This window comes from Haplochromis burtoni, unplaced genomic scaffold (genome assembly GCF_018398535.1).
Source record: "Haplochromis burtoni strain Fernald_Lab_line unplaced genomic scaffold, NCSU_Asbu1 Contig_286, whole genome shotgun sequence".
Lineage (NCBI taxonomy): Eukaryota > Metazoa > Chordata > Actinopteri > Cichliformes > Cichlidae > Haplochromis > Haplochromis burtoni.
Genome location: NW_024582647.1, coordinates 653,343 through 681,116, shown reverse-complemented (window position 1 = coordinate 681,116; position 27,774 = coordinate 653,343). Strand labels below are relative to the sequence as shown.

Sequence of the window (27,774 nt, the reverse complement as noted above, 5' to 3'; positions counted from 1 at the left end):
GAGATGCTATACTTGAACCAGCAAAATAATCTTCACACTTTATTACAATTATCTCAGGGAGATGGATTTTTTTTCTCCCCCAACTAAACTACTAAATGTGACGCGACATTTCAGGACATTTTCATCGTCTCGCTTGATCCAAGCGATACTGCCTCATCAAGGTGCTGAATGCAGACCTGCCTACTGCTAAAGGCCTAGTATGCTTGAAAGTAGTCTCACCTCCGCACAGCTGGCATATCACTGTGTGAGGTGAGAACCTGTCGGATTGTCAATTTCAGAATGTGGCAAAAATTGTGCGTTGCAGCCCCCCAGGCTACTGACATCAGAAAGATGTGTGGGGGAGGGGTTTCAGAGGCTGTGTGGCAATCAGACAAGCACTTTGTCCACAGTATAGTGAGAACAGGCTACAAATTTAACACATCTTGAGCCTCCTTAAATGCATAATACAATTTTATTTTTTATTTATTTTGTATGCACTTTCTTTAGATTTGAGTGGTCGTATATTTTTCTATTATTTGTTTTACTTCATTTAGCTTACTTACAAGCACATCAATCTTTGTTTCTATTATAACCTTTTTCTTGTGTTCTTTAGCTCTGAGCAATTAGCACAGCTTAGCTTGATCAAACAGACCAAAACACAACCATTAAAAAGATTTCTCAGTGCAGCATTTAGAAAAGTAAATGTAAAGGACATCATATTACAGAAATAGGCTGCAAAAAGTCATGTATATCTTTGTTTCCAAGAAAGCTAACTGGAAAACTCTGAGGTCTAAAATCAGATCAAGCCTTCATTCTTGTTACGATCCAGCTTGTGGGTGCAACATTACATTAAGCCCGCACCAGACCTCACTTCCCTCAGTTGAGGTCAGTGTTTATGATTCAGCAAAGAGCAAGAGACTGGAAAAAATGGCATGCAGGAGAGAGTTACAGAGCAAAAGCTATTGCTGACCAAAAAGAACACAAAAGCTCATTGCGCATTTGCCAGAAAACATTTTGATGACTTTTGGGAAAATATTCTGGGGACTGACTTAAAGACTTGAAAGGTTTTCATCTTATTACATCTGGTGTAAAGCTAACACAGCATTTCATACAAAGAACACCACAACAGCAGTGAAACATGGTGAGAGTAGTGTGAAGCTCTCCTGCTTCAGGATCTGGGTGACCTGCCATAACAATCCAGTGGGTGGCTGTAGCTCAGGAGGTACAGCAAGTCATCTACTGATTGGAAGGTTAGTGGTTCGATCCCTGGTTCCTCCTGTATCCATGGGCAATATACGAACCCCAAGTTGCTCTCTGATGGAGAGTATGAATGCGTATGAATGTTAGCTAGGAAGCACTAAAAAAAGCTTAGAAGAAAGTGCTTGTGTGATTGCATGAAAGTGGCATGTTGTATAGAGCGCTTTGAGTACTCTGGGAGAGTAGTAGAATCAGTCCAGGTTTAATCCTGAAGGAGAATGTTTGGTCATCACTTTGTGCTCTGATGCTTAAGTATACTTGGGATACAAAGAAGCCCAATGATCGAAAACACAGTACAAATAAACCTAGTCAAAGGCTGCGCCTAAATCCATCTCTTCATACTCAAAAACCCTCTAGTGCTGCTGAATTTTTAAAATTCACCCAAAGTCCTCCATGTCAATGTGAAATACCTACTGCCAAATACTTCTCCACAATGGGTGAGGTATGTTTGGATAATTGTTATCATTAATAAATGAAACAATCATTGAAAAACTGTATTTACTTGAGTTCTCTTTGTTTAATTTAAAAATGACTTTGATGATCTGAAGCTTATTCACCTGCCAAATTCTCTTGCACCGTCATCTCAGGCCCAGGGATTGCAGAGGTACATAACAAGCGCTGGGTCTCAAATTAAGTACTTCTGTACTTGCACTCACTATTTTGAGTACAGTACATGTAGTGTCGTAAAAGTAACAAGATGGTGTGCTTGTTGGCATTTCTCAGTTGTACACAAGGTGTCCTTGGGTGGTGGAGCTTGCTGCACCATGCTATGACTTTAGTGAGCTTGGTCAACTCGTCAACTCATCAGTTTTCAGTGTGAACAGTTACTGTTATAAAGGAGTACATATGATCTCAAACCCTCAGTCTAACCAAGGAACTTATAGTGTCTCAACCTAACCAGTAAATAAAAGTGGAAGTACAATGTAACTAATAAACAACTAGTCTCCCTGAGACCCATTATGAGGATTTTGTCACTCAGTAAAACGGTAAAAAGCAGGTTCACAATATCCAATATTACAGCAGTGAGGGTGCGAAAGCACTGATGCCAAAAGACAACTTGTGTGCAAAGATGACAGTGTACATTTCTCATCTTCAATAGTTGCCATATGCAGAAAAAGGAAAGAAACCATCTTGTTGGTGAGAAAGATGAGGAAAGGTCTTTAACACCCAAAGCTACTGTTCGCCTATAATCATTCTATCTGACATGGATCAAAATCTATTGCAATTTGTCTCCTAAATTTAAGGTTAGGACTAGTTGTGACTGATGACAGCCTTAAAGGATTATGGTTATATATCTTGTGGAGTTGTTTGGTGGATATTTTGTTAAACAATCAAATGGATATATAGCTATATGTGTGATTAAAGGTTTTACCAGCTCTCAGGTGAGTTATTTATTTTGGGGTTATTATTTACTTATATTTTACTATGTACTTATTTAATCATTTATTTCAAGGTTTCATGTTTAAATGGTCTTTTTTCCTTTTATCAATTTTGTATTTGTCTTTCATTTAATTAGAGTTTTATTTTTTAATTTCTTTTAATTGTACATAGAAATAATTTCCTATTATTTTATTTCTAATGTGCCTTAATTTGGATGCTAATTCTTAGCTTGCCAGTCGCCTTTATGGCCCTATAATTTTGGAGCAACATCTGTTTATTGTCTGTCAAGGCTTGTAGTGGTAGTACAGCCCAATTTTCCCACCTTCTGTTTTTCTAACCCGATGTTGGAAAGAATGAGTTGAAAGATGGGAGTCTTGTAACGTCAACTCTCTTGGGTGTCCTTTTGGCATTGCTTTCTCCCCCATTACCACTGAGTAAGGTCAGGTCTCAGAGGGGTCAGTTCACCCAGGAGGGTCACCCACTTCATACTAGACACTCATGTGTCTGGAAATGGACCGGACAACTGTGTTCACTCAGCTATACTAGCTGCCAGTTTCACTTTCCAAACCACTGGTTATTAATTCCTGTCGGCACAGATCATCGTTTCTCCGCGGAACCAAAGTACATGGAGGAAGCTTAGCATTTAACCTTGCGTTCCTTTACTGTAGCTTAGCTGGCTCCCTTGTGGTAAAATTCTTATTCACTCTAAGCCCTGAGTTTTTTGTGGGCAGCCAGTCAGGAGGAAATGGTTTACTGTCTTTGACATGTTCTATTTGTTTTTTAGTGCAGTGCAGAAAAGGTTGTTAACATTCTGTGCCATCTTGGAACATTTTAGATCTTATGTAAATTATGCAGATCCTGAGAGCTCAAGTGTTGAATCTGCACTGTCAACTTTTCTGAAGCAGTTGGCAAGCACAGAGATACAGAGCGCCAACTGTAGCAACACAAAAGTTATGTGAGAAGGATTATAGGGTCTGAGGTCAAGGGCCAGAGCACAGATACAAGCCCTGACTCTGTACTAAGGTCGTTTACCGGCCATTTGTACAGATGAAAGCAGCAGTTGTGTCTGTGTGTGGTCTTTTCTGGTGCAATGCTCAGTTTGCAATGCTAAGCTTCTCACCTAGAAAAAAATGCATTTTGTATTTACTCAGGTTATCTTTGTCTAGTATTTACATTTGTTTGATGTATGGTTTTATAACACGTGAGCTAGTGAAACAATTTACACTTTGATGAGCTCTATTAATTCATTGTTGGCCAAAAATGTTATACGGTCTAGCTAGCGCCAACCTGGAAGTGACGAAAACTGCAGTTCCTTGAGGTGCCGTGCGAGGGTGAATGCAAAACTTCCCATTGTTTCTCACATTTAAATGTCTAACCTCACAGCATTAAAAAGCATATTTATAGTTATAGTCTACTCCCCACTCACTCACCACACACACATAAGGGTTTTAATGCTGGAGTTAGGAGCATGTCTGTGTCTTTATACAGGTGCCAAGACACAGACAGCGGGAGCTGATATCTCAGCCTCACCCTCCAGTGGACCTCTCTATTCTGTTCCTGTTGTTTTCTCGTCATGGAGAATTTTTAAAGGATTCTCAGCTCATATTCTGACTCGGCATGTGGCACAGTTTGTGCTTCAGTTTTGGTGAGTGAAACTAGAGTATTATGTTAGCTAATAATGAACTAATATGACTAACTGTTCATTGCACCCTTGCAGCTTGCTATCCAAATTTGAAATGCAAATGCTAAAATGCTAACAATGAAGTTGTAAGAGACCGGTGGCTATGTCCATCTTGTAGACCGTCTGTGGTTCCTGTATAAGAGATCTATTAATGAGTGAGCTTTAAACTGCTTGCTCATAGCGGGTCAGGTCTGATTGTTGGAGTTTTCTCTTACAATCTAAAGCACCTGCTTTGAATTAAATTGGAATATCATTGTCAGCTACTCTCCCCACCTTACACACATCTTGTTTTTTTCTATCGCACAGAGCTCTTGAAAGCAGAGTCTATTACTTTGTTTATTGAAATTACAGTCCCTCTTAGATTAAACTGGTTATTATTACAAATACACTCTGATGCAGATAGCCCTCTAAAAAACAGCTGATGGCTGCTGCTACCTGGACTCCCTGCCGCATTGCTCGTCACCAACATTATACTCCCCATTGCTGTGTTATTCTCTCATTATTGAATCATAGAGGGGGTTTCAGTAGCTTGTGGAGGAGGGGGCAGACTGGGTGTCCATCCAAGTGACCCTCCCTGAGGACTTAACCCACACCACCCCACCTCACTGTTGCATAATGGATGAAGGACAGACATTGGGAGGGAGGAATGGAGAGTGGAGCCCTTATTACCTTGTGATTCATTTTTAATGAGGTAAACAGGTCTTTCCAGGTCACCTGAAAGCTCACACACACCAACTGCAGGTGGTGTGTCTTCCCATCGACAGCCTTATTGCTGCCCGCTTTGACATGCACCATGGCTGCAGGGGCTGCAATCGTATAATTAGGTCTCACTGTCATTGACAGAATGTGTCTCACTTCCCACAGAGTCCCTTTTCCTTCCTTCCTTCAAGTTAGACACCACCAATTATATGGTGGCAAGAAGACCTTATTATACGTGCTCTAGGCAACCTTTGCCTCACTTTTCCTTTTAGATGAAATTTTCCTGCAGTGAGGATTGCAAAGACCACCAAAATCTCATTATTGTGTATTGTTTCATAACTGATTTCCAGCTCAAAAATTGAATTTTATATTGATTATTTTGCAAGAACCAGTTCTTGAAAATAGCCCGTCCCTTGTAATGTTTCTTGCCCTATATAGTAACACTCCACTCAGGTAGCGGTTCTCTCTTTATGCTCAGTTATTGTACCACTTTTCCTTCTGTGTATATGTTAAGACAGCCGATAAAACCAAACCTTGTTTTGCTCTAATGGAAATAAAATAGGCTCCCTCAAGCAGACGTCTGGTTTGAAATTGGATGACAGGCGAGGATTCACGTACCGGGTGTCATCTGGGAAATCAAACCCGCTCAGTTCACTTGTTCCGAAAGTTGGCGAACAGGTACGTCTTTGCAAACAGGGAGGTGGAGAACTCCCACAGCAATTCTCTGCGAAGCCTGTCGGGGCTGTGAAGGAGGGAGAAGGAAAGAGAGAGTGCAACAGGAAGGTGAGAACAGGAACAGATGGAGAGACGCAGGGATTCTACATTTACAGTCATTTAAAACAGGTGCTATACATAGCCAAGCCTTCAACCAGTTCTCTCATCTAAATGATATCATTACAGCAAGAAGTCATTAAAAAAATCTTTATCCCCCAGACTGTGTACATTTCCCTCTTCTCTCTGGGGAGCAGGGATGAGAACCAAAATTTAGGGGCCCCTCAAGTCATTGAATTTTGCTTTTTATCACCCTATAGCTGTGATGCATGTGTGTCATTGTGCTTTATATGGGATTAGAGAAGATGTTTTCTGCCTGACTGGCCACAGGCTCTCAGCAGCAAGACGAGGATCATTTCCCCTGAAGAGAAAAGCTCTGCTCAGTCTTGATGTAAACCTCGGCACGTACACCCCACTGATGTTTAGAATAGATTGTCGCTCACATACCAGCAATCTTTATCAGTGTTTCATACGTTTGAGATTAGAGAATGCATATTTCCCAAAAGGTGCTTCAAAAAAGATGGAAATGTACAGTCGTGTTGCTCAAGAAATTGCAGTTTTACCATTTTAGCATCCATGAGGTTACTGTCACCTGGGTTAGGATTAGGATTTGTTTAAGTTCACATTCACAAATTTTTTATAGAATGTTCACATCTTTGAAACGTCCAAATGGGGATTGTTCTTTTAACAGAAAAAACTGTAATGCCAAATGTCTGTTGACAAACCCAACCCCAACTCAACACCTAGCTAGATTGCTGGTAGCCTGATAAAGAGGTTAAGCACTGAGCAGAACCCAACCCAGTACCACCAGTAAAGGCTTTTACAATCAGTCTTAGGAGTGATATTTTGACTTAATGAATGTCACACCCTCCTCCACACTCATTCTAATGAAAGAGCTTTTCTCTCTATTTTAAAGTCACAGGTCCAGTGTAATCTGAACTGAGTAAAGCAGGATCCTCCTAAACTCTTTGTTCCTGTATTTACTTCAGGCGGCTCTCCCTGTTTACATAAATTATTTAGCGCAGAATTGCATCCACCATACAATTGGTATCCAAAGAAAACTATAGACATTGTTACTGACACGACTGTTTGATCAAGTGTGTCAGGTTTTAACTTGGCAGTCACAGCCTTAGTCACTAAATGGATAAGTCAATGAAACCCCCATTATTCTATCAATATAATCATCCAAATCCCATCTTTTTTTGTTGGACTTCAGGAACTAACTATGGTCTGTACCATAATCTGCAGTATATAACCGAAATCTGAAATTCAAAGATACTAAAGTAATCATTCGAATAATAAAGTAATAATGCTATTATATGCCGTATATTGTCTGAATACAAGAAAGTCTCTGACTCAGTGGCCTACATGTGGGCACTGGAGTGCTTGGCACTATACAAGGTTACAATACTGTACTGGTAACCTTAATCAGGATCTCAATGGGACCGTGAAGGCTTGTACCCTGAGGCTGTACTGCAACGGAAAGGACAACTAGGATCAGCGGCAGTCAAGCCACAATCCAGGCTAAAGTATCCATAAACACATCATAAAGCTTGCATCCTGAGATGAGATGCTCCAAGAGTGCTTCAGGCAGCTGAAGACAGACCGTGATGAGGAACAGGAAGAGGAACTATCATGGATAATCAAGTCCCTGCATGGGTTGTACCAATTACCGAGGAAGAGGCTAAGACAAATCCTATCAGTGGCTAGAAAAGGCTGTGCCTGGGCGTTGGTTTAGCTCAGTGCAGGTAACCAGATGCCATATGACTGAGAATGGCGGATCCCGGTTTGAGTCCGACCTACGGCCCTTTTGACCCTTTCTCCACCTCTCCTTTACTTGCAATTCATCACTGTACCTATCAAATAAAGCCAGAAAACAAAGGAAAAAAAACATAAGAGCAAGCCCCCGGCACCGGATCCAGGCAGTCTGCCACAGCCAACAGTACCCAAGTTGCAGGCTGTGCAAAGGTACCTCTGTACAGTACATAGCAGCAGAATGTAAAAGCATAGCCAAGTCACTGGAATAGAGTGCGGGAAAAAGCTGAGCTGCATATGGACTAGAAGTCCCCAAGTACTGATGGGTGACGTTGCCAAAGGTGTTTGGAAATGGCAGGGCTTTGGGACTTCAAGTTCCAGACAGACAAGCAGCTACTGGCCAAACAACAAGACAGAGTGGTGGTTGACAAGGAGCAGATTACCGTTGAGATGGATGTGCCAACATCAGAAAGAACAAGACACCTGGATTGAACCATATTGTTGTGAAACTGGGTGGATGTGTATTTGATGTGTAACTGAAAGGAGAACAAAACTTTTTCCTAAACTTTTTTTTTTTTTGCAAAATTGGTGAAGCCTTATGTAAATATTTCACTGCTTATTTTACATATAGTTTTTTTCTCTGCAACCACTGTTCATTTACATAGATCAATCGATCGATAGATGCATTAAAGTAACTTCCCAGTTGCAAAGAAGGCTGCCAAGTTTCACGACTTGCATCTAAAAAGACTTAGTCAAGCATGAGTTGGCATTCCACTGAAACTGGAGAACACTGATCACAAACATTTCACAAAAGTGTTATGGTTTGTTGACAGTTTTGACACTGACGGTTGTATAAACGGCAAACGTCATAGAATTTATGTGACTTTCAGTTGGCGTCATTTTCCATGTTCAAAAGTAATTCCTCTGACATTGGTATGTTTCTGAACTTTAGGTTAGAAAGTGTAAAAATCTATAAAGAGCATTTAAATAGATGGATCGCTATTTCTAGTCTTGAATTCCCAGATGGATTGTAGAGATTTATCTGGTGCCATTCTTTGGTGTTGTAAGGGTTGGTTTTTTTTGCCCTTTTTTGTATAAGCAATCAGAAAGTAGCAACAGTGGCTAGTTAAAACTTTTGTTTTAATATGATATGTTCAACATGGGTCCAGCACATCATTTGAGTGCATATTCATTGTTACCCAGGCTCATCAATCTCACAAACGGAGCCTTTGGCGGCCCTTTTTCACTCCCTGCTTTCAAGTCCTTTAATGCTATGTTAATGCAGGCCCTGCATTCACTCATATCTTGCTTTCGATTGGCTTGCCCGCTGCAATTTGCTGCTAATGGTCCAACCACCACCCCATCCCATTCCACCCCTTCTACCCACCTCCCTTTCCCCATTTTCACTCTCCTACTCTCTCTCTCTGGCTCACTCTCTTCTTCCAGCCTTGAGGCGTCCTGTTTCAGCTCCTTCGCTTTCACTCACAATGCTGTGGAGAGGGTGAATGGGAGAGGTGGAGGTGGTGGGGTGGGCATTTAAGAGAGCAGTAGGTGGGAGTGGAGTCTGACCGCAGAGGGTCTAGTGTTTAAGAGAAAGGGAATTCTCTCTTTCACTCACTCTTTCCCTCTCTCAGCCTCTCGTTCTCTCTCGCTCTCTCTCTCTCCTCACTGGCTGCTCAACATCAGCTGGCTCTCTAGGTAGACTCGAGTAAACACTCAAAGAGAACAGAGAGAAGAGGGAAGATGACAGAGCTGTCAGTGCTCTGAGAGATACAGACCGGTGAGAACATTTGTCAGGGCTGGCTGATAAGGCTCTCCTCAAGGCTTCTTAGATTGCTCATCGGTGGAGAGGCTGCAAGCATTCTCTTCAAGGTAAGTTACCTCCTTTACCTGCACTGAGCCAGTGTTTGAATAAGAGCAGAATGAATGGGCTGCTTCACTTACCTAATTAAGATCCATTTTGAAAAGGAAATGGCAGTGAATGACAACTTTAAACACACTGTCTCAGCTCTGTTCTTCCATATTAGTGTATATTCAAACTTTTTACAAAGACTTCTATCCTGTTTTGGCGAATTTTATGAAATGCATAGATAGTGCAATGGTTATTGGCATTAGAAAAAATCTTTTGATTATTCACTGGATTGTTTGCCCCCCAAAAATGAAAATTTGGTGTAACTAGCGTAAGCCAACCAACATTTCAGATTTTTGCTTTGATTTCTGAGGTGCTTTGACAGGTTTTCATGGCAGTGATAGTGACCATGTTGAAATCTATACATCGATTTCACATGGAGAATGTGTGGATGATGTTAGCAAAACCATTGCTTGCTCTGCAAAGCAGTTACTGTAATTCATTCTATGTTTTGTAATTCGAGCATTCAGGTTGTCTTAATTGTGCTTTTTACTGCATGCACCTGGCTGCCAATTATGTTTTACTGGGAAAAGTTTTTCCTCTTGTCGGCTGTTTCCCTATTATTACCAGAGAGCCGGTAAAAAAGAGTGATGTTTGTAGATAGAACAGTGTCATAATCTGCTGAATTATTCTACCTGCATTAGGGCTGATGCTGAGTTATTGTTCGATGGCATAGCAGTGCCAAGATGGTTAGTGTTAGTATGCGTTTGTCCAACGTATGTGAGTGTGAGCATGCATGTGTGTTTGGACTACTTCCTGAAGTAGGTCCAGCTGTACACTTTATGGCTGCCAGCAGACAGTAGGCTTCTGTAACCCAGGAGACAGACAGCTGCTCTGCATTAGATGCTGCCGGTTGGTTCCTGTCCCAGATCTCCAACATACACAGTGCCTGTTGTAAAGCGGCAGCCTTACTGAAACAAACACACCAGCCTGGTCAGATGGCAAAAAATGTCTTTAGAAATAAGCTCTTTGATTGTGTACACAGACACAAATAGTTTTATTTCTTTAAGCTCAGCACGAGTTTGAAACAAAAACAACAGGAAACGTGCTTTGTTTCTGCATGCATACGATCACATCTATGGATGAGATTGTCAGCAGCTCTGCATCACCCTGGCAACCAAGAAAATTTTCTAAGAAACCAAGTACTTGGCTAACCCTAGCTAGGTAGTTTTAATATCACAAACCTAACCCTACTTTTATTGATTGAGTTTAAAAAAAAGGGAGTCCCTTGGAGGACTTGAACTGTGGTCACACATAGACATGCCAGTGGCATGGCTATATGCACAGAAATTAAAATGTGTGAAATTAGCTGGATAAAAATCACGTTCAAGGAAATACAAATAATGGGGTGTGTAGGAGGAACAAAGAAACGTGTTTCTAAAAGTATAATATATTAGATTACATGTGGTGCTTATGGGTTGAACACACATCTCCATGTGCTTCCCAACCTCTTATCATGAGTTCAGCTTCATGCTTTTGTTTCCAACAGGAGTTTGTAGAGAGAGAAACCATCAACCTGAGGGTGTTTGATAGACTAGTATGCTGACAGTAAATATGGGATTTTTAGGGTTTCTGCCAATTGTGGGGGGTTTTTCTTCTTTTTTTGGACAGAAGATAAAACACTTAATGTTAGTCTTCTGCCATTTCTGTCAAAATTGTTGCCTTTGTGTTCACAACTCCCTAAAAGTGTGTTGGTAAAACACAGTAACATTAGCAGAATTATAGAGCTGTCATTGGTAACTGAAGCAGCAGCAGTATCAGTCACACCTACAGTATGAGGCAAAGACAGTTACTAGTCCTTTTTTCAATTTGTAAGAGAATAAAAGGCATTTTTGCTAAAAAAAATTTTTTTTTTGAGAAATACATATCTCTTAAAAGTTTTCAGTCTCGAAAACTTTATTTTGGGCCACTATAGGGTTTCCACCAAAAGCTGGTGAAATCCTTTAAGGTGTGTCAGCTGTTCTTCAAGGCAGGCAGAGACGGGATTTATTCATTTAAACTTTACACCTCGAAGCTCTTTGAAGAAAATCACATCCTCATGGTGGCTGATATCAAAACCTTTATCTACATCTTAGGGAGAATGTGAACGGGTAAGTTGGTGCAGAAGGCGAGAAGTGATGAGACCCACAGGAGACCCACGGGATACCAGGGGAGCATGTGCTGGATGGTAATTGTGTATGATGAGAAGATGCACACACGGGGAAGGAGCCTGGCTGTGTTTCAACAGCCGTCTAAGCCTTCAGGTCCACTGCAGACCTTTCATATCTTCCTCAAATATCTCTCAGAAGATTTACAAGTAATTTTAACCTATTTCCATGCCCAACATGGGTCTGAGTAATGTTGGTGTAACAGGAGTGCCATGTGACCATCACTGGCAGCGCAGGCTCGGCATATTAATGTTTTATGATGGTTTGGCTATGCATATAAGTAGCCACTGACAGTGACACTTGGCGTAACGATGAGTGGGAAACAGGCCTTTGTTTGGACAGCTGTTGGCTCCGAATGCTCCGTGCCCTACAAAGCTTTATTAGAGGGCGACTGTCTTTAACCCCACTTTGCTCCTCCACTGGTGATTGAGAATGAACAATAACGTGGATATTCATGATGACCCACGTTAGACAGGACTCAGGAGAAATGCTCTGGTTTGACTAAACGAACCTCATGTTTAATTTAGTCTGGTCTGGACAACCTTTACTGTCTCTTCTGCTGCTCCTCTCTTTGTCTTCCCTCATTGACATTGTTGCTGGTTTTTGATGAAATGTCTCGCTTAAATTATAAAGTTAAGCCAAATTTGACATAATTTATTATTTACAGTGCAAGATAATTTAATCTGGACTCTGATAACAGATTCAGGGTTTACAAAGAATAAGTCAGACTGCCTTTGGTGATCCCCTAATTTTCACGTAGGACAATAGCAGAACATATTTTTTTTATTTATCCTCTTAAGGAAATATCTACCAAAATAATTCCCCAGATCTAATACACTACACTATATGTGTAGATGTATAAATAAACAGAGTGTGCAAGTTCAAAGTTCAAGCGTAGTCTAGTGGTCAATATCTCAGCTATATGAAAGAAATGCAAAAACCAGCAAACAATTTCTCGCCATTGGAAGGAAGATATTGGGATTGATGATCTAGCTAGCAAGTTAAAAAGAACTTGTTTTTACATTACAGATACAACTACATATTGTAGGTGTTGTGGCATTTTTTTAAGCATCTATGCTTATTAAATGGTAGTCCAGTAGAAATTATATGAAATTTGTCAAAGTTTCACTTCAGTTCATATCTGATCATGTTGTATACTTCACTCCTGAATTGAAAGGCATCATCATAGGGAATTCATTCAGCAGGCATCCAGTTTTATTAATTACAAGACGATGATGTGTCCATTTATAAGGGCTTTGCTTTCCTGTTCTCTCTTTTTTTTTTAAGTATTTGTCAGCCTTGGAATTTACACCGGTTCTTCAGAAAGTTAATTACAGCGCTGCCCCTTTCCCACTAAAGCTTACTCAGATTAGTCATCACCAAAAACAAAGGCACCCCATCAAAGAAATCCAGTGTTTTAACCATCCCAGATGGTTGTTCCTCTAATGCTAATGGGTAACGGGAAAGAAGTGGAAGTCTTGGAGCTGTTGGATCCGGGATGCCTTTGTATTGCCTGGCCCTTCACTGAAGGCAACCAATAGATGAACATTTGTGGTAGACACTTTGCTCTGACACTTTGCCACCACCAGTGACCTCACACATTGGAATGTATTAGCCATAATGTTTTTGAAACATGATGGGGGCCTTTTCGAGAGGGGCAGACAATTTAAATTTGAGAAAATGGTAAAAAAAAACAGGGAAGCCAATGAAGAGCCGACCCCGGGCACCGGGGTCATTAGGCTCATACAAGTGTCTGAATGGAAGGCACTCCCAATTTGGACACGCAACACGCTTCAGGCTTTCATTGCAGACAAGGACAAACAGATGTCCGTGTATCACAGCCAACATGCTTGCTTCCATTGCTACTGAAGAGGGGGGAAAAATCTTTTCCATCCAGTTTGAATAGAAATAGCAAATAAACCTCCAGTGTAAAGCTGTGTAAAGTGCTAAAACATGCAGTCTTTGAATGGGCATGAAAACTCTTTGGCATGTTTGCCCAGAAATGCCTACATTTACCATTCCGGTTACTCTGGAACTCAGACATGTACGATAGTTGACATGGGACAAGGCCTGTTCCCTGAGTTTATATTGTTTTCATCTGCACATGAACAGATGTGGGTTAACAAATAAATTTGTCAGTAGTGACTTGCTGTCGGAATTTTCACATTCCTGAGTTTCATGACTAATAGCTGGCACCTCATTTCTAAGCAAATAGTGGCCTGTGGCCCAATTCCAACCATGTGGAAAAACACATGACCCTGTTGTTAGTTGACACTCTTGATTACATAAAAACATACACTGTTCTTACTCACACATACTGAGAGAAAATATAAATAAATAGCTCCTGTTTTCAAAGAAAAATCTTATACTTCTAACTATTGTCTGTCATAGTTTTATAAAGACAAACATCAGTATATGAGAAGAACCATCAGTGGTAAAGGTTTTGTTCTTGAATGAATTAAAAGAAATGATCGTGATTGGGGATGCCCTAAAAATCTTTATCCAACAGCCATTGCCAGTATTTCTTTTTCTTTTGTTCTTTATAAAAAAGTGACCTGTTTTAAAGTTTGTCATTATCCAGTTGATCCAAAAATGACAGAAGTGATAACCGCGAATACTTAATGGGAACTGACAGTGATGTAATCTTATCTGCAACATGCTGATATCAGTCAACAGCAACAGTATCATCCAATACCAATATTCAGCTAATATATTGGTACATTGCTAGAAAACAGATGAAAGTTGTTGACTGTATCTGATGTAAATTAAAAGAAACTAATTCCTGACCTTTGCGTGTGACCCACTGCATACTCAAAAGTATAAAATGACAGTCATGTAAAATTAGACAGATTGCAAGGAGATATTACACCCACCTTGCAGCTGATAAAGCCAGGTGTTTGTTACATGGTAAGTTTAGACAAGTGCCTTCAGTTGACATCAATACCTCTGTATAGCATTACAATACAAGCAGCACTAGATAAAGTCAGATTTCTATAGTAACTGTAGTGCAGAGTACACAGTGAGGAGAGGAACTAGGTAGAATGGAGGGCCATGAGTACGCAAGCGTCTGGAGAAAACAGCAGGTGGACGTGCTCTAAAGGCTACTCATATGAAGCTGCCAAGCCTCCACACCACACAGGGGTCACACTAATAAACAGTCAGTCACCAGCAGCCAGCATGTTAAAAAGCTCATGAACAATGAGTAGCATCCAACCTCTCCATCTGGACCCAGTGAGAACAGCAGTGCAAGACCGAGGCACCGCAGGGGAGGAGTCATAAAGAATATTAATGGGCATCACAGTAAGCCATGACTCAGATCACAATGCTGTAAAAACTCCGCCAAGATTTGAATGTCTGCTGTACTACTGACTCAGTCTCGTTTGTCAACATTCGTTTTCTCCATATCTCTGTGTCAAAGTGGGAAATTGGTTTTGGTTGAAGAAATAGATTTTCTGGGGGCAGTTTCAGTTTGACACGTCTGCTGAGGCTTCAAATCACTTTTTGTGAGACAGGGCACAGCATTGGCAGAGCACTCTCTCTGGTATCGAGATAAGTGTTTCTGCCGGTATCTCGATACAGCCTCCCATGTCCACCTTATCAGCCGCAAACACACTAACCTCCACTAACTCCCCCGCTATCTGTGTCATCGGATCCAATGGGGTCACAGTGGAGGGCGAGCGAGCGCTGTCTCAGTTTGATGAAACCAGTCTTCTTTTCATCTATGAAAAACAGACTACTTCACTTCATTATTCTTTAGAAAGTCAAGGTATTGTTTTTATTTTCCATAAGAAAAGCAATAAGCAAATAACAGACACAGAGAGTTTTGGTGAAAATCATAATGTACTTAAATCAGGCTAAAGGCACTGACATGAAATCAGTTGTTTCTTTCAATCTTCAAATGGAAAGAACTGGGCGAAGGCTGCCACTTGGACCCCAGATCAGGACTAAAATAATCTTGTTTTCCTTTATTGTTAATGTGAGCAGAGAATAAACCATTTGCAAATAATTTTAATTTTAAAAAAAGCGGAAAAACCTTTAATGGTATTTGTATTCCAATATCAGCTTTTGGAACAAAAATACAGATGGCTATTTTTAAAGAAAAATACTAGTAAATCCAAACCTTTTTTTAGTCCAATTAACAGTCCAGAACTGGAAGATATTAATTTTACTATCATGAAAACAAAGACAGCTTTTAACATTTGTGCAAGAAATACTGTTTAAAACAACTAATAATGAATTGTTGGGTTTTTTTCACATGCTATTTATGATTTTGTCAGCTAATGAATTTAGCAATAAATGTGTTAGCAAAGATACCTGCTAGACATGCAGCATCATTAGCATTAATGCCAGTGGGAGTCTGACAGTTGATCAAATCAAAGTGCACAAAGATGCTAAGACCCTCTGTAAACTGAAGCAGACTGCTGTCCCTGTGTGGCTACACATTACTGATCGTGATCGTGCCTTTGCTGTAGTTGCTCCAAAGTTGTGGAATGATCTACCCTTGCATGTTAGGCAGGCCTCTTCTCTCTCTGAATTTAAAAGTCTTCTTAAAACATATTTATTCGCTGAAGCCTTTGGCATTGATTAGAGGGGTTGACTCAATTTGTTTTACATGTTTCAATTTATTTTAGTTTTTTAGTTATTTATTTTATCTTATCTCATTTTAATTTTCTTTACTTATGCTTTTAGCATGTACAGCACTTTGTGAACTCTGGTTTTATGTTAAAGTGCTTTATAAATAAAGGTGGTATGGTATCATAAAAAGAGTTCAGCTCAAAAGACAATGATTGTATGAAATACAATAGTTTTACACACTGATCTAGCTAATGTTATTACTGAAAGCAAAGTCTCATTGATCTTATTTAGATAATAATTTACTATGCATGGACATATTATGTAAGATTTCAAGGACTGTGTTAAGTATGTAGGTTGTATGTAGTCATTTAGCCTTAGATCATAAAAATGGACAAAAACATGTTGATTTGCAAGCTCTTGTTTTTGTAAGCTCCTGGTTTTGTGCTTTATAGTTTTATGACCGTAGCTTTCTTGACTTTTCTGAAGTGACTATGCAGTATGGCTACTGTAGCCCAAAATGCCTTTAACAGCACAAATATAATCAAGACTATCTAGCTCAGTGGCTTAAATTAGCCTTTTGAGGACTAGCAGACAGCAGCTAGCAGCCATACTTGTCAATCAAAGCAGGAACAGACCTTATTTTAAGCTTCAGGACAACACCAGGCTGTAAACATGTGAATTCTGTCCCATATATTTAACATGGCAGTCTAAGAAGATGGATTTGCTCTTGGAGCATTTTGCTTACACCAAACCCAACTTTAATCCTAACCACCAAAGTGAGCTGCTAGGTGGTAAGTTTAAGATTCTTTTTCTTACTGCCAGGTCTAGAGGCATCAGCTTTGTGCATGGCAATATTATTTATCTTGCACAAAGGGTGACCAACAGGATCAAGATGAAAGTGTAACCAGGACAGTGAAGTTAGCACAAACTGCCCTGGAACAACTCAAAACCCAAACCTGACACATCACAAGGTTGTTGTATTTTCTCGGTCAATCTTGTTTCCATGTGGCCAGCGCTATTTCCTTGTTGGTTAATGATATTACCAGTTTTCTCCTTTTCTCCAAATGTGTACTTCCTTCTCTTTTAGACGGAAGTTTGGGTTGAAAGATTGGCGCACTGGCTTTGTTCTCTTCCTGCAGACTGCAAACGTAGAAACCAGAACTTTTAAACTCAGGGCCCAGTGATGACACATTTAATTGTCACTGGAGTCCACCTTAGTTGAGACATCTACCATATGGCAGGTCCAAAATAAATCAGGACATAAAGCTGTTACTCTAATAAGGCAAGCATAAATGTATAGCAGAATAACACAGAGCCACAGTCACTACTGGTGGATAACAGGAGCAGCATCAACAGACGACGCAGCAGCCATCTGATAACTCGACAACAAACAAACTGAATAATGAAGCAGTGTGCCCCACTTGATGTGTAAATGTTGTAAATATTCAATGACTACAACTACAAATCAAGTCCCAGGACTGCATGTTAAACAGGTCTGATAGGATGCACTTGCTTTCTTTTCATTTCTGAAGAATTTATCAAGCTTGCCTAGTTTTGTAGGTCACTGGTGACAAAAACTCAGCTTGCCTTCTTTGGTACAGAATACGGATCTGGGTCGCTATAAGAACTGAATGCAGCCTTATTGTCTGGGGTTCTTTTCACCTTGAGATTCTGTCACACTATAATAAGGGAAAATGACCAGGAAATGGGCCTCAGTCACGGATACGGAAAATGTGTTTTTTTTCTCTTTATCCTACCTATATTTAAAGGGTAATGTCACATCCCAAGGAGCCACAAATCAAACTAAAGAGCTAAACCCTGCTGACAAATAAATGAACATATTTATCAAAATCAACCTGCCTTCAAGGTGGGATAAATCCCCAACATACAGCATCGCTGTCTGATATTGATTTGACTCTTGTTTTTCCATCAAGGTCACAACCAGAGAGAGATACCAAATTGCTGAGGACAGCACTACAGCTATGAGTTATAATCATCAAACACAGAAATGATTTTCCAGGAGGAGGCCTAGCTTGAGTCGGCTGCTCAATGACTGATCAATGATACGGTTGTTGCTTCTTCTCAGAAAAGGTTTTAGAATTTTATCACCTCGTGCTTTGGAGGACACACACTATATTTCTCTTTCTGCCTTCTTTTTATGGTCGATGAGGCTGTTTTGCTGAACTGCGTAAAAGCCTGATGGCAGAGTGAAGAATGGCTGGGGAGATGCACTGTTAGTAGACAGGCCCAGAAGCCATCAGTTTTGGCTTGTTTCCTTGTGTAAGGTGGGATAAGGGGTGAATGAACAGGTGAGATGATGAGTGCAGGATGTGGTTCAAATGTGGCAATGATTGAGCCAGCCAATGATATCACGGCAAAAGAGATGGAGCTCCACTCTGTCTGCTCTTTTGAAAAGTCTTGCTCCAGCTTTTGCCAAAATTCAGATTCTAGCAGTTAGTTAAAGTCAGCAGGTCACCACATGCTTTGCATATTAAAGTGAAAGGCCACTCCAAACTTGCTGCAAATTCTGTTTCAGAGGAAACTGTACAGACTTCACAAATTATATGATTTATATATAGTGGGTAGCTACGACTCAGAAGTTGGAGCATGTGGAAGATTTGTGGTTTGATTCCTGGATGCAAAGTATCGTTGGGCATGATAATGAATCCTGGGTCGCTCCGAATGCATTGTGACACAATACACAGTGTGAATATATGTGTGAATGGATGGATGAGACATGTTGTATAAAATGCTTGGAGTGCTGTACAGAGAAGATGCAATAAAAAGTCAATTTACAGTTGTAGTCAGAAGTTTAAATGATTCATGATTCTGTTTCTTTATACTGTTCTTTTCAATGGTGGAATGATTATACAATATACACCATTAATTATTACTTTAAAAATTATTTGAAAAGAAGTTTGAATTTATTTTGTATTTTTTTCTGATACACACAAGGTCAAAAGTATACCTATAGACTAAAATATATATACATACACTCATTTAAGTCTTCCAATAAGTAGTGCTGGAAGTTCTCCAATATCCTTACTTGGCAAGGCCAACTTTTTGTTAACTCTGTTTTTTTTAGTGATCATAATTATCTTCAAATACTAGTTTCTGTCTGCAGCATAAAAAGGATTTGTTTGACAGCACTGATTTGGATTGATCAGCAGTCAGGATCTATAATGGAGAACTGTAGATTTACACAGTTTGGGAAGGACTCTTGGAGCAATTTGCAAACAATGACAGATTCTAAAATCATCACTTCAAACAACTCTATATAAGTACAAAATATTCAGATTTTTCACCACTTCACCAAGGTCTGGAAGAACACCCAAAACAGTCACACTCAGATGAGAGGAAATTGGTGACAGATATTTGTGAGTCTCGATGGTTCACGAAGGCTCAAGTCTCCTCTGTGAACTGTAAACTGCTGGAACACCAGCAGTTTACAGTTCACAGTGAAGCATGTTTTACATTGCTGTAGCTTGAGACCATGACAGACCATGACAGACATGAAAAAAACTTCTGCTCCAAAATAGACACCTGCAAGTTTGCCGAAAATTTGCAGCGGCCCATGTGGACAAAATTCAGGGTCAGATGAGACAATGGGTGCAATGACAAGAGGTATTTTTGGACAAGTGAAGACAAGACTTTAAAACTTAAGAACACATGAAGATGAAGCAGGCAAATATTAAGCTTCTTGAATGGCTTTCCTAAAGCCCCAACCTCAATCAAGTTAACTATGTTTAAGTCACGTCCATGCAGGGAAACCAACCAGTTTAAATTAACTCTACCTATTCTTTCAAGAAGAGTTGTAAAATATCCAGCCAGAGCGATGTCAAAAGCTCATCGATGGCTATCAAAGTGTACGGTCAAGTTGCAACTTGCTAAGGAATGTTTAACCAAATAGAAGTGTGGGTTATATGTGTACGTTTGACCATGTGTGGATAAGAGAAAATTCGATATAAATTCAAACTTGTGTACCCAGTTCTTCAGGTATAGAACTCTCTCTTCACAGTATGTACAAAAATGGATAATCCCTGTGAGAAACTGTGTATTTTAATCCAAGCCATGAATTATGCCCAACATGGACCAAGTTGTTTTGGTGTCTAAATCAGACAATATACAAAATCAAAAAGCAAAGAGCAGCCTGAAGTAAACATTTGTCTCATTATCACATGATTTTTGTTGTTGCTGTCACCAGCTATTGTGTTTCCCAGCCTGCTAGATTGTAAAGGTGAGTCTTTTTAACAGCAAAGTAAAAGCACTTGCTCTCACTAGGTTGTGATCAAATTTATTTTGGATGATACTGAATGAAAAATTGTGCCAAGGGATTATTTTTGAATGAAAATAAAATATTGTCAATTTGTTAGCTTTTTGACAGCTAATCACTACCATCACTGACCAAAACCCCAAACTAAAGTGTTTAGAGTTTTCCTCTGTGTGAGGTATAAAACTTCAAGTGTCTCTGTAGCGCTCATTCACAATGGAGCGATTTAGATCAGTTGCACCAAATGCTTGTGCGCCAGCAGGTTTCCCTGGGTGAAATTCTCCTCTCATTCAACTACAAGGCAAGCAACAAGCTTTGTTACTGTTTGAGAAGCTAACTATACAGCAAAACTAAGTGAGGGAATAACAAAGCAGCAGCAGTCAGATTGTATCAAGTCCATGTCTACAGTGCCAACAACCAGCTGCATTAGCATAGTGCCAGGACCACAGGGTGCCCATGAAGGAAGTCCAAACAGACGGATCAGCTCTGTGTTTCTCAGAGTCACACTAAGATTCCCTCATTCTGCTTGTTCTGCTTCATATTAAAAACGACTTTATGGCAACTAAGAAGAGAAAGATCAAATCAAAATATTTCAAGGGCTCAGTGGAAGTTTCTTCTCTTCATCTATTTCTAAGTAAAGCCAACTTTTGCCAGAGCCACAGAGCTCGTACAAAGCCCACTTTGGTCTCTGGGGGTTGGTTTCTCTTAAAGGTCCATGTGGAGAGCAGCCAGCCTTCAAAGTGAGAAAGCCAACCATCCGCCCAGAACTAAAACCTTAGCAGCAACTCAAAGCAATTTTCTGGCTATTTTGTTGATTTAATCCCTAGTTTGTGATGCTTGGGCACAGCAGTGTGACTGTATTAGTGTCTTGTGTGTGTGGAGACAGGAGGATGGTGGGGGGAGCTTTCACACCCCTGAGGGCCCAGATCTTCAGCACTCCCATATTAGAACTTTTACAGTCTACCCATCATGGAGGCGTTCATCCCTGTCTGTCTAATCATGGGACTGGTAATGTTGTGGCTGAGTAGGGGGTGAAGCTGTGGGATCCTTCCAAGCTGAGCTCATCTGTCAGCTTGCCTAATCATGCGTCAGGCTGAGATGAAGAGAACAAGTGGAATGTTACCTGCTGACTGTCACCCTGTGGATGTGAAAATGGCCAGTTAAGATGATCTTGAATCCCACATCATTGCAACTAAGTCTAGAGAGAGGAGAGCAAATTAAACCCCTCCATACATATTCCACTGCAATCACACATTTTTGTGTCTGCTTAGCTAGACATTTTCATGTTGACTTCTAACTGCTGCCATTAACCTTTAAAGTAGCCAAGGCAAACACTGGTTTTTATTAAAGGTAGGAAAGGATCAGTGTCAGCATCTCTGACAAGGTGGAGAAAAAGCACAATTATATAAACTCAACCTAAGCCAAGCTCCTCAAAAAGTAACGAGTCTGTGGTGATGCATGGAATCTATATTTGTGGTTTTCTGTTATCCTCTTGGTTCCAATTGCTGAAAGGGCCAGGAAATTTACTTTACTTTACATTTCTGCATGTAAAAGAAAAACAAGAACCAAAATGCTTTAACTTCTTTACATCTACCAAGTTCACCAACACCAAATGTGAAAATATTTAACAGTAAAACAAATGCCAAAAACTGATTTGATTTGATGTGCAGCATATTCTGGTTTCTGAAAATGTACATTGTATGTGGCCAGAACAAAACCCAACCCTCACCATAGACATATTGCTGATGACCTGATAGATTTTAGGGTCTGGAAATGGGATGTCAACACCTTATTGTGTAGAATTTTTAAAACTCTCTAACAAAGGCATGCATATAACAAACCTGTATATTCAAATTTAATATAAGATCAAAGCAATAAACAGTTTGGGGTTTTTTTTGTTTTGTTTTAATCCCACAAACTCAGCACATTTTCCAGCAGACCTTTTTAAAGAATCATGTTTCAGAAGCATTAAGAATCAAGTTACAGAACTAAAAGAAAACCAATTGGCTTTCAAGGGGGAGCGCTCCGGGAATGCTGACCTGCTGGTTTGCGGGAGTGGAAAGGAAGTTCATCCAGGCCCTCTGTGCTTTTATAGAAAGACCACAGATGGTTTAGCTATACACCAGTATTAATCTGTCAGCTTGGTTTGTGTTCTGGGCTGGGGGGAATAGAAGAGGTTCTACACCGTGCAGGTGTTATTGGGGTTGTTTGTGTCATGACAGCTCGTCTTCATGAATGCTTCACTTAGATCCCTAAGGTCACAGGCCAGCCCTTGATCCTTCCCTGGAAACAACAGGGTGTATGTCTCGTCTATTGAGAGCAGAGGGGCAAAAACGGGTAAGTGGTAGCAACAAGAATAGAGATGGGAATTTGTTAGAGGCAGGTAGGGGGAGGTGTTATTATCATATTTCTGTCAAACAACCCAAAAAAAAGCACCAAGCACTTAGTGACTGTAGGGACAAAGAGGATGAGTCCTCCAGAAGAACCTGGATAAGGGAGGTGTAGCTATCGCTTGTGAACAGTTGTGGAATGTTGAGAAAGAGAAAAAGAAAAAAAGCAACATAGTCAGACAATGAACAACAGAATTTTTAAAATACAAACTATTGGAACCAGCAAAAATGTACAGATGTATGTGTGTGCAATCATGTGACTTTTTAGTTTATTCTATCAAGAATGGCAGCAGAGAGAATGCAAAACATGTATAAATACATGTTTTTTTTTTACATGTGAATGCAATAAAGATATGAGACAAACCTAATTTCTTTCCCAAAATTGATCCTCTGTTTGTTTGTACTTACTCTTTCCTATAGGAATCTGGAAGGGAATACCTATTTGCTACTAAACTCATAAGCTGCAGTGGCAGGGTGTCATCATGGGAATGAGAAGTTTCTTTTTGGGCTTCTTAACTGTGGCCCTCATCCTCCAGTTTGCCACTGCTGGCCTTGTCAGGAATGTCATCCGCCATCGCAGAGAGGCTCTGATGCCGAAGAAAACCCAGGAGAACCTCACACTCCCCCATCCTGACCAGCCAGTAGTTTTCAACCATGTCTACAACATCAACGTCCCCTCCACGTCGCTCTGCTCTGTGGACCTTGACTCACCAGGCGGTACTGACCTTAAGCACAAGACCGTCCCAATGGAGATGCAGAACACCGAGCACATGGAACACACGATGGATGGTGACAATCAGATCGTTTTCACCCATCGCATCAATATCCCCAAGCAGGCATGCGGCTGTGAAAACCAGCTGCCAGACATCAAGGCTATCCTGAGCAGGCTAGAGATGCTGGAGTCAGAGCTGTCTAGTCTGAGGGAGCACTGTACCAGTGGAGCAGGTTGCTGTGGAGCTCAAGTTACAGGTAAGTCTACATTTGTTACTGTATATGCACTCACTGTAATTAGAAGTGTTATAATGACAGTGTGTTTACTGTACATATAGGCTCACATGTGTACAGGCATTTTAATAAACATCGGCAAAAATGCACAGAAAAAGCTTTTGTCCTTATAGGTGCACTCAATAAATCTTTGAGGTTATTTGATAAAAAAAAATTCTCTTTTAATTAACCTATTAAAAATAAATATGAGTGAGCAGCAGTTTGTGGAAGCCACCATGTTCCCCAACATATCTATCTACAATCTACTGAAGTGTCCCATCCATCCATCCATCCAGTTTTCACAGGGTCGCGGGGGGGGGACGCTGTATCCCAGTTGTCGTACTGAAATGTATTATTGAAAATTTTACACAAGAGAGGCATTTTTGGTCACTGAAAATAGCAGTTTTAAAAAATTCTTTCCAGGAAGAGAAGTTTGAGAAACCATATGTGGATTAGGAAAGAGAAGAATTTGTCTTGCAACATCTATAATAATATGCTAGTATGCATCTTTATGTCCTTTTCTGATGTCAAACTAGGTGGGAGTTAAGTTAAAGCTGTCCAAGGTAGATTTCTTTAAAAGACTATGGTATTGCATATTTGAAGTGAGTATGACTTATATGGCATATAAGCTATACTGACTTATATGACATAAAAGTCCTATGCCATCAACATAGGGCAGCACGGTGGTTAGTACTGTTGCCTCACAGCAAGAAGGTCCTGAATTCAATTCCACCATCAGGCCAGGGTCTTTCTGTGTGGAGTTTGCATGATCTCCCCGTGTTTGCATGCGTCCTCTCCTCTGGCTTCCTCCCACAGTCCAAAGACATGCAGTTAGTGGGGATAGGTTAATTGGAAACTCAAATTTTCCCATAGGTGTGAATGCGGAAGTGAACGTGAGTGGAAATGGTTGTCCATGTGTTAGCCTTACAACAGATTGACGTCTTAGGGCGAGAGGTAGGTGTACCTGAAACCTGAAGGTGTACCTGACTGAAAAAGGATAAGCAGATGGATGGAGGATTTGTATGACATGCACAAATCTGTTTGTTTCATACTTTTACAAAAAATATTATTACAGGACTAAGTAAAGCAGTGCCAAACTGGAGGATGAGGAGTGCACATTTGCAATAATTTAAAAGGAAATCCTTCTCTTTTTTGCCATTTTTCAGGTGAAGTGTCCTCAAAGCCCTACTGCAACGGGCGCGGAAACTGGAGTACTGACACCTGTAGTTGCGTATGTGAGCCTGGATGGAAGGGCCCCAACTGCACTGAACCTGAGTGCCCCAGTGACTGCCAGGACCAGGGCCGCTGTGTAGATGGCAAATGTGAATGCTTTGAGGGCTTTGGCGGGGATGACTGCAGCATTGAGCTCTGCCTGCTGGACTGTGGCGACTACGGTCACTGTGTTGATGGGTCCTGCCTCTGCGAAGACGGTTTTATCGGTGAGGACTGTTCTCAGACCAACTGTCTCAACAACTGCCTGGGCCGCGGACGCTGTGTGGACGATGAGTGCATCTGCGACCATCCATGGGCGGGTTTCGACTGTTCTGAACTCATCTGTCCAAACGACTGTTATGATAGAGGACGCTGCATTAATGGTACCTGCTACTGTGAAGAGGGCTACACTGGGGAGGACTGCGGTGAGCTCACTTGTCCGGGCAACTGTAACGACCACGGGATCTGTGTGAATGGCCAATGTGTGTGTCACACTGGCTACACTGGTGAGGACTGCTCTAAGCTCACCTGCCCCAAAGACTGCAGCGAGAAAGGTCACTGCTTCAACGGGAAGTGCATCTGTGATCCCGGATTTGAAGGTGAAGATTGCTCAGTCCTCTCATGTCCTGACAACTGCAGCAACAGGGGACAGTGCATTAATGGAGAATGTGTATGCGACCTAGGATATCAAGGTGAAGACTGTAGTGAACTCTCCTGCCCCAACAATTGTCAAGACCGTGGCCACTGTGTGAATGGGCAGTGTGTTTGCGAGAAAGGTTATGCTGGTGAGGACTGCAGCATCAAGACCTGTCCTAAAGACTGCATGGGAAATGGAGAGTGTGTGGACGGTGAGTGTGTGTGTTTCACCGGCTTTACAGGGAAAGACTGTGGTGAGTTGACCTGCCCCAATAACTGCCTGGACCGTGGTCACTGTGTGAATGGGCAGTGCATATGCGAGAAAGGTTATGCTGGTGAGGATTGCAGCATCAAGACCTGTCCTAAAGATTGCATGGGCCGTGGAGAGTGTGTGGACGGCAAGTGTGTGTGTTTCACCGGCTTTACAGGGAAAGACTGTGGTGAGTTGACCTGCCCCAATAACTGCCTGGACCGTGGTCACTGTGTGAACGGACAGTGCGTTTGTCATAAGGGTTTCACTGGTGAGGACTGCGGTGAGAAGACATGTCCCAAGAACTGCCTAGATAGAGGCTACTGTGTAGATGGCAGCTGTGTGTGCTATGAGGGATTCACTGGTCCAGACTGCTCCATATTAACCTGCCCAGAAGACTGCCACAACCAGGGGCGCTGTGAGAATGGAGTGTGTGTCTGTGATGAAGGATTCATTGGAGAGGACTGCTCAGAGGGTAAGACAGTTTATATATATACTTTCTAATAAAACCATTACCTACACGAATAACTTTCTACGCAACTTTACCCATGTTTAGGGTTAGGAAATGTTTTAGCTACATTCTCATCTGTTAAAATTCACCAGATCATTGGCAACACAGACTTTGGGTAGGTGTTGGATTTTGTTTTGATCAAACGATTAACAGGTAGTCCATCTGCATCTAATGGACAAAGGTCACTCTTTTGAGGATGTCAATATTCACATTATGGAAAGAGAAGACAGATAGTTTGAAAGAGGAGTGAAAGAAGCCATCTATGTCCACTGTGAACGACCATCTTTGAACAGAGGGCGGGGCTTACGACACCAACTGTCTGCCATCTATAATCCAGTTTTGAGATCCCTTCTCAGACACCTTAATGCCCACTCACATCCTGGGCCAATTGACCTCAATAAATCACATGATAGGGTGGGGCTAGATTTTACAGTGGGTTAACCCAGAACCTTGGCTGATTGTGACCTACACCCATTTTCACACCTTGGTTCATGTGATTAGGTAGAGGATCAATAGGGGGTCCATGACCCACTTGGGGACACTCCCATAGGGCTTAAAATCTGGGACTCTCCACCAATTGCCCTTAAAAACTGAAGAAGCTTCTTGGATGAAATGTCTCCAAGGAAACTTAAAGGAGTCCAGACACTTTTCTTTCCAAGCTCCTTAGACAATAGGTAGTTTACTTAAATAAAGACTCCTTATGTAATATTACAGAAACTTTAGCATTAAAATACACTTAAATAAGGTTTTTTTTTAGTCTGTTGGTAGTGTGTGCCAAGAGTTCAATTTTATTTATATACCGCCAAATCACTATAAAAGTCGCCTCAAGGGACTTTATCTTGTAAGCTACAATAATACATACAGAGAAAAACCCAACAATCATATGACCCCTATGAGCAAACACTTTGGCAACAGTGGGAAGGAAAAACTCCCTTTTAACAGGAAGAAACTTCCAGCAGAACCAGGCCAAGGGAGAGGTGGGGCCATCTGCCGTGACCGGTTGAGGAGAGAGAAGGAAGACTGGATAAAACAGCAGCTTTAAGTTATGGTGGTTTAAATTGTTTTAATTAATGAGAGGAACCTTTACAACAAAAAAAGTTTAAGAGTTGTAAATTTGTTTCATTTCTTGTGTGGGCAAGACCTAAAATGTGCATTTTCTACATTTATAATTTTTTATTAGATTGGATTATGTAGTGCTGACTAGGCAAGAAGCTGACACTAGGTAAATATTTATCTTATCTGAATTTATTTTTAGCCAAATATGCCAAATAAGTGAAATGTTAAACTTTTAGCCATTTGACTTGTGACAGTATAAATTCACATGTATCTAAACAATTCTTGACATTTGATTGAATTGGTTTATTTGTA

The 27,774-nt window shown here is 40.8% G+C and overlaps 1 protein-coding gene across 4 annotated transcripts in view; it reads left to right on the top strand.

Annotated features, from left to right (window-relative positions):
- tnc (tenascin C) overlaps positions 1-27,774 on the top strand; it is a 117,860-nt gene that overhangs the window by 41,782 nt on the left and 48,304 nt on the right. The window contains exons 1-3 of one of the 4 annotated variants that reach the window (XM_014339331.2): positions 8,924-9,394; positions 23,234-23,782; positions 24,964-26,370. In XM_014339331.2, coding sequence (XP_014194817.1) covers positions 23,296-23,782; positions 24,964-26,370 — 1,894 coding nt within the window. In that variant the 5' untranslated portion in view covers positions 8,924-9,394; positions 23,234-23,295. Of the gene's footprint in view, positions 1-8,923; positions 9,395-23,233; positions 23,783-24,963; positions 26,371-27,774 lie in introns of those variants that run through there. The other 3 variants (XM_005940089.2, XM_005940090.2, XM_042227861.1) reach the window with 3 other exon arrangements.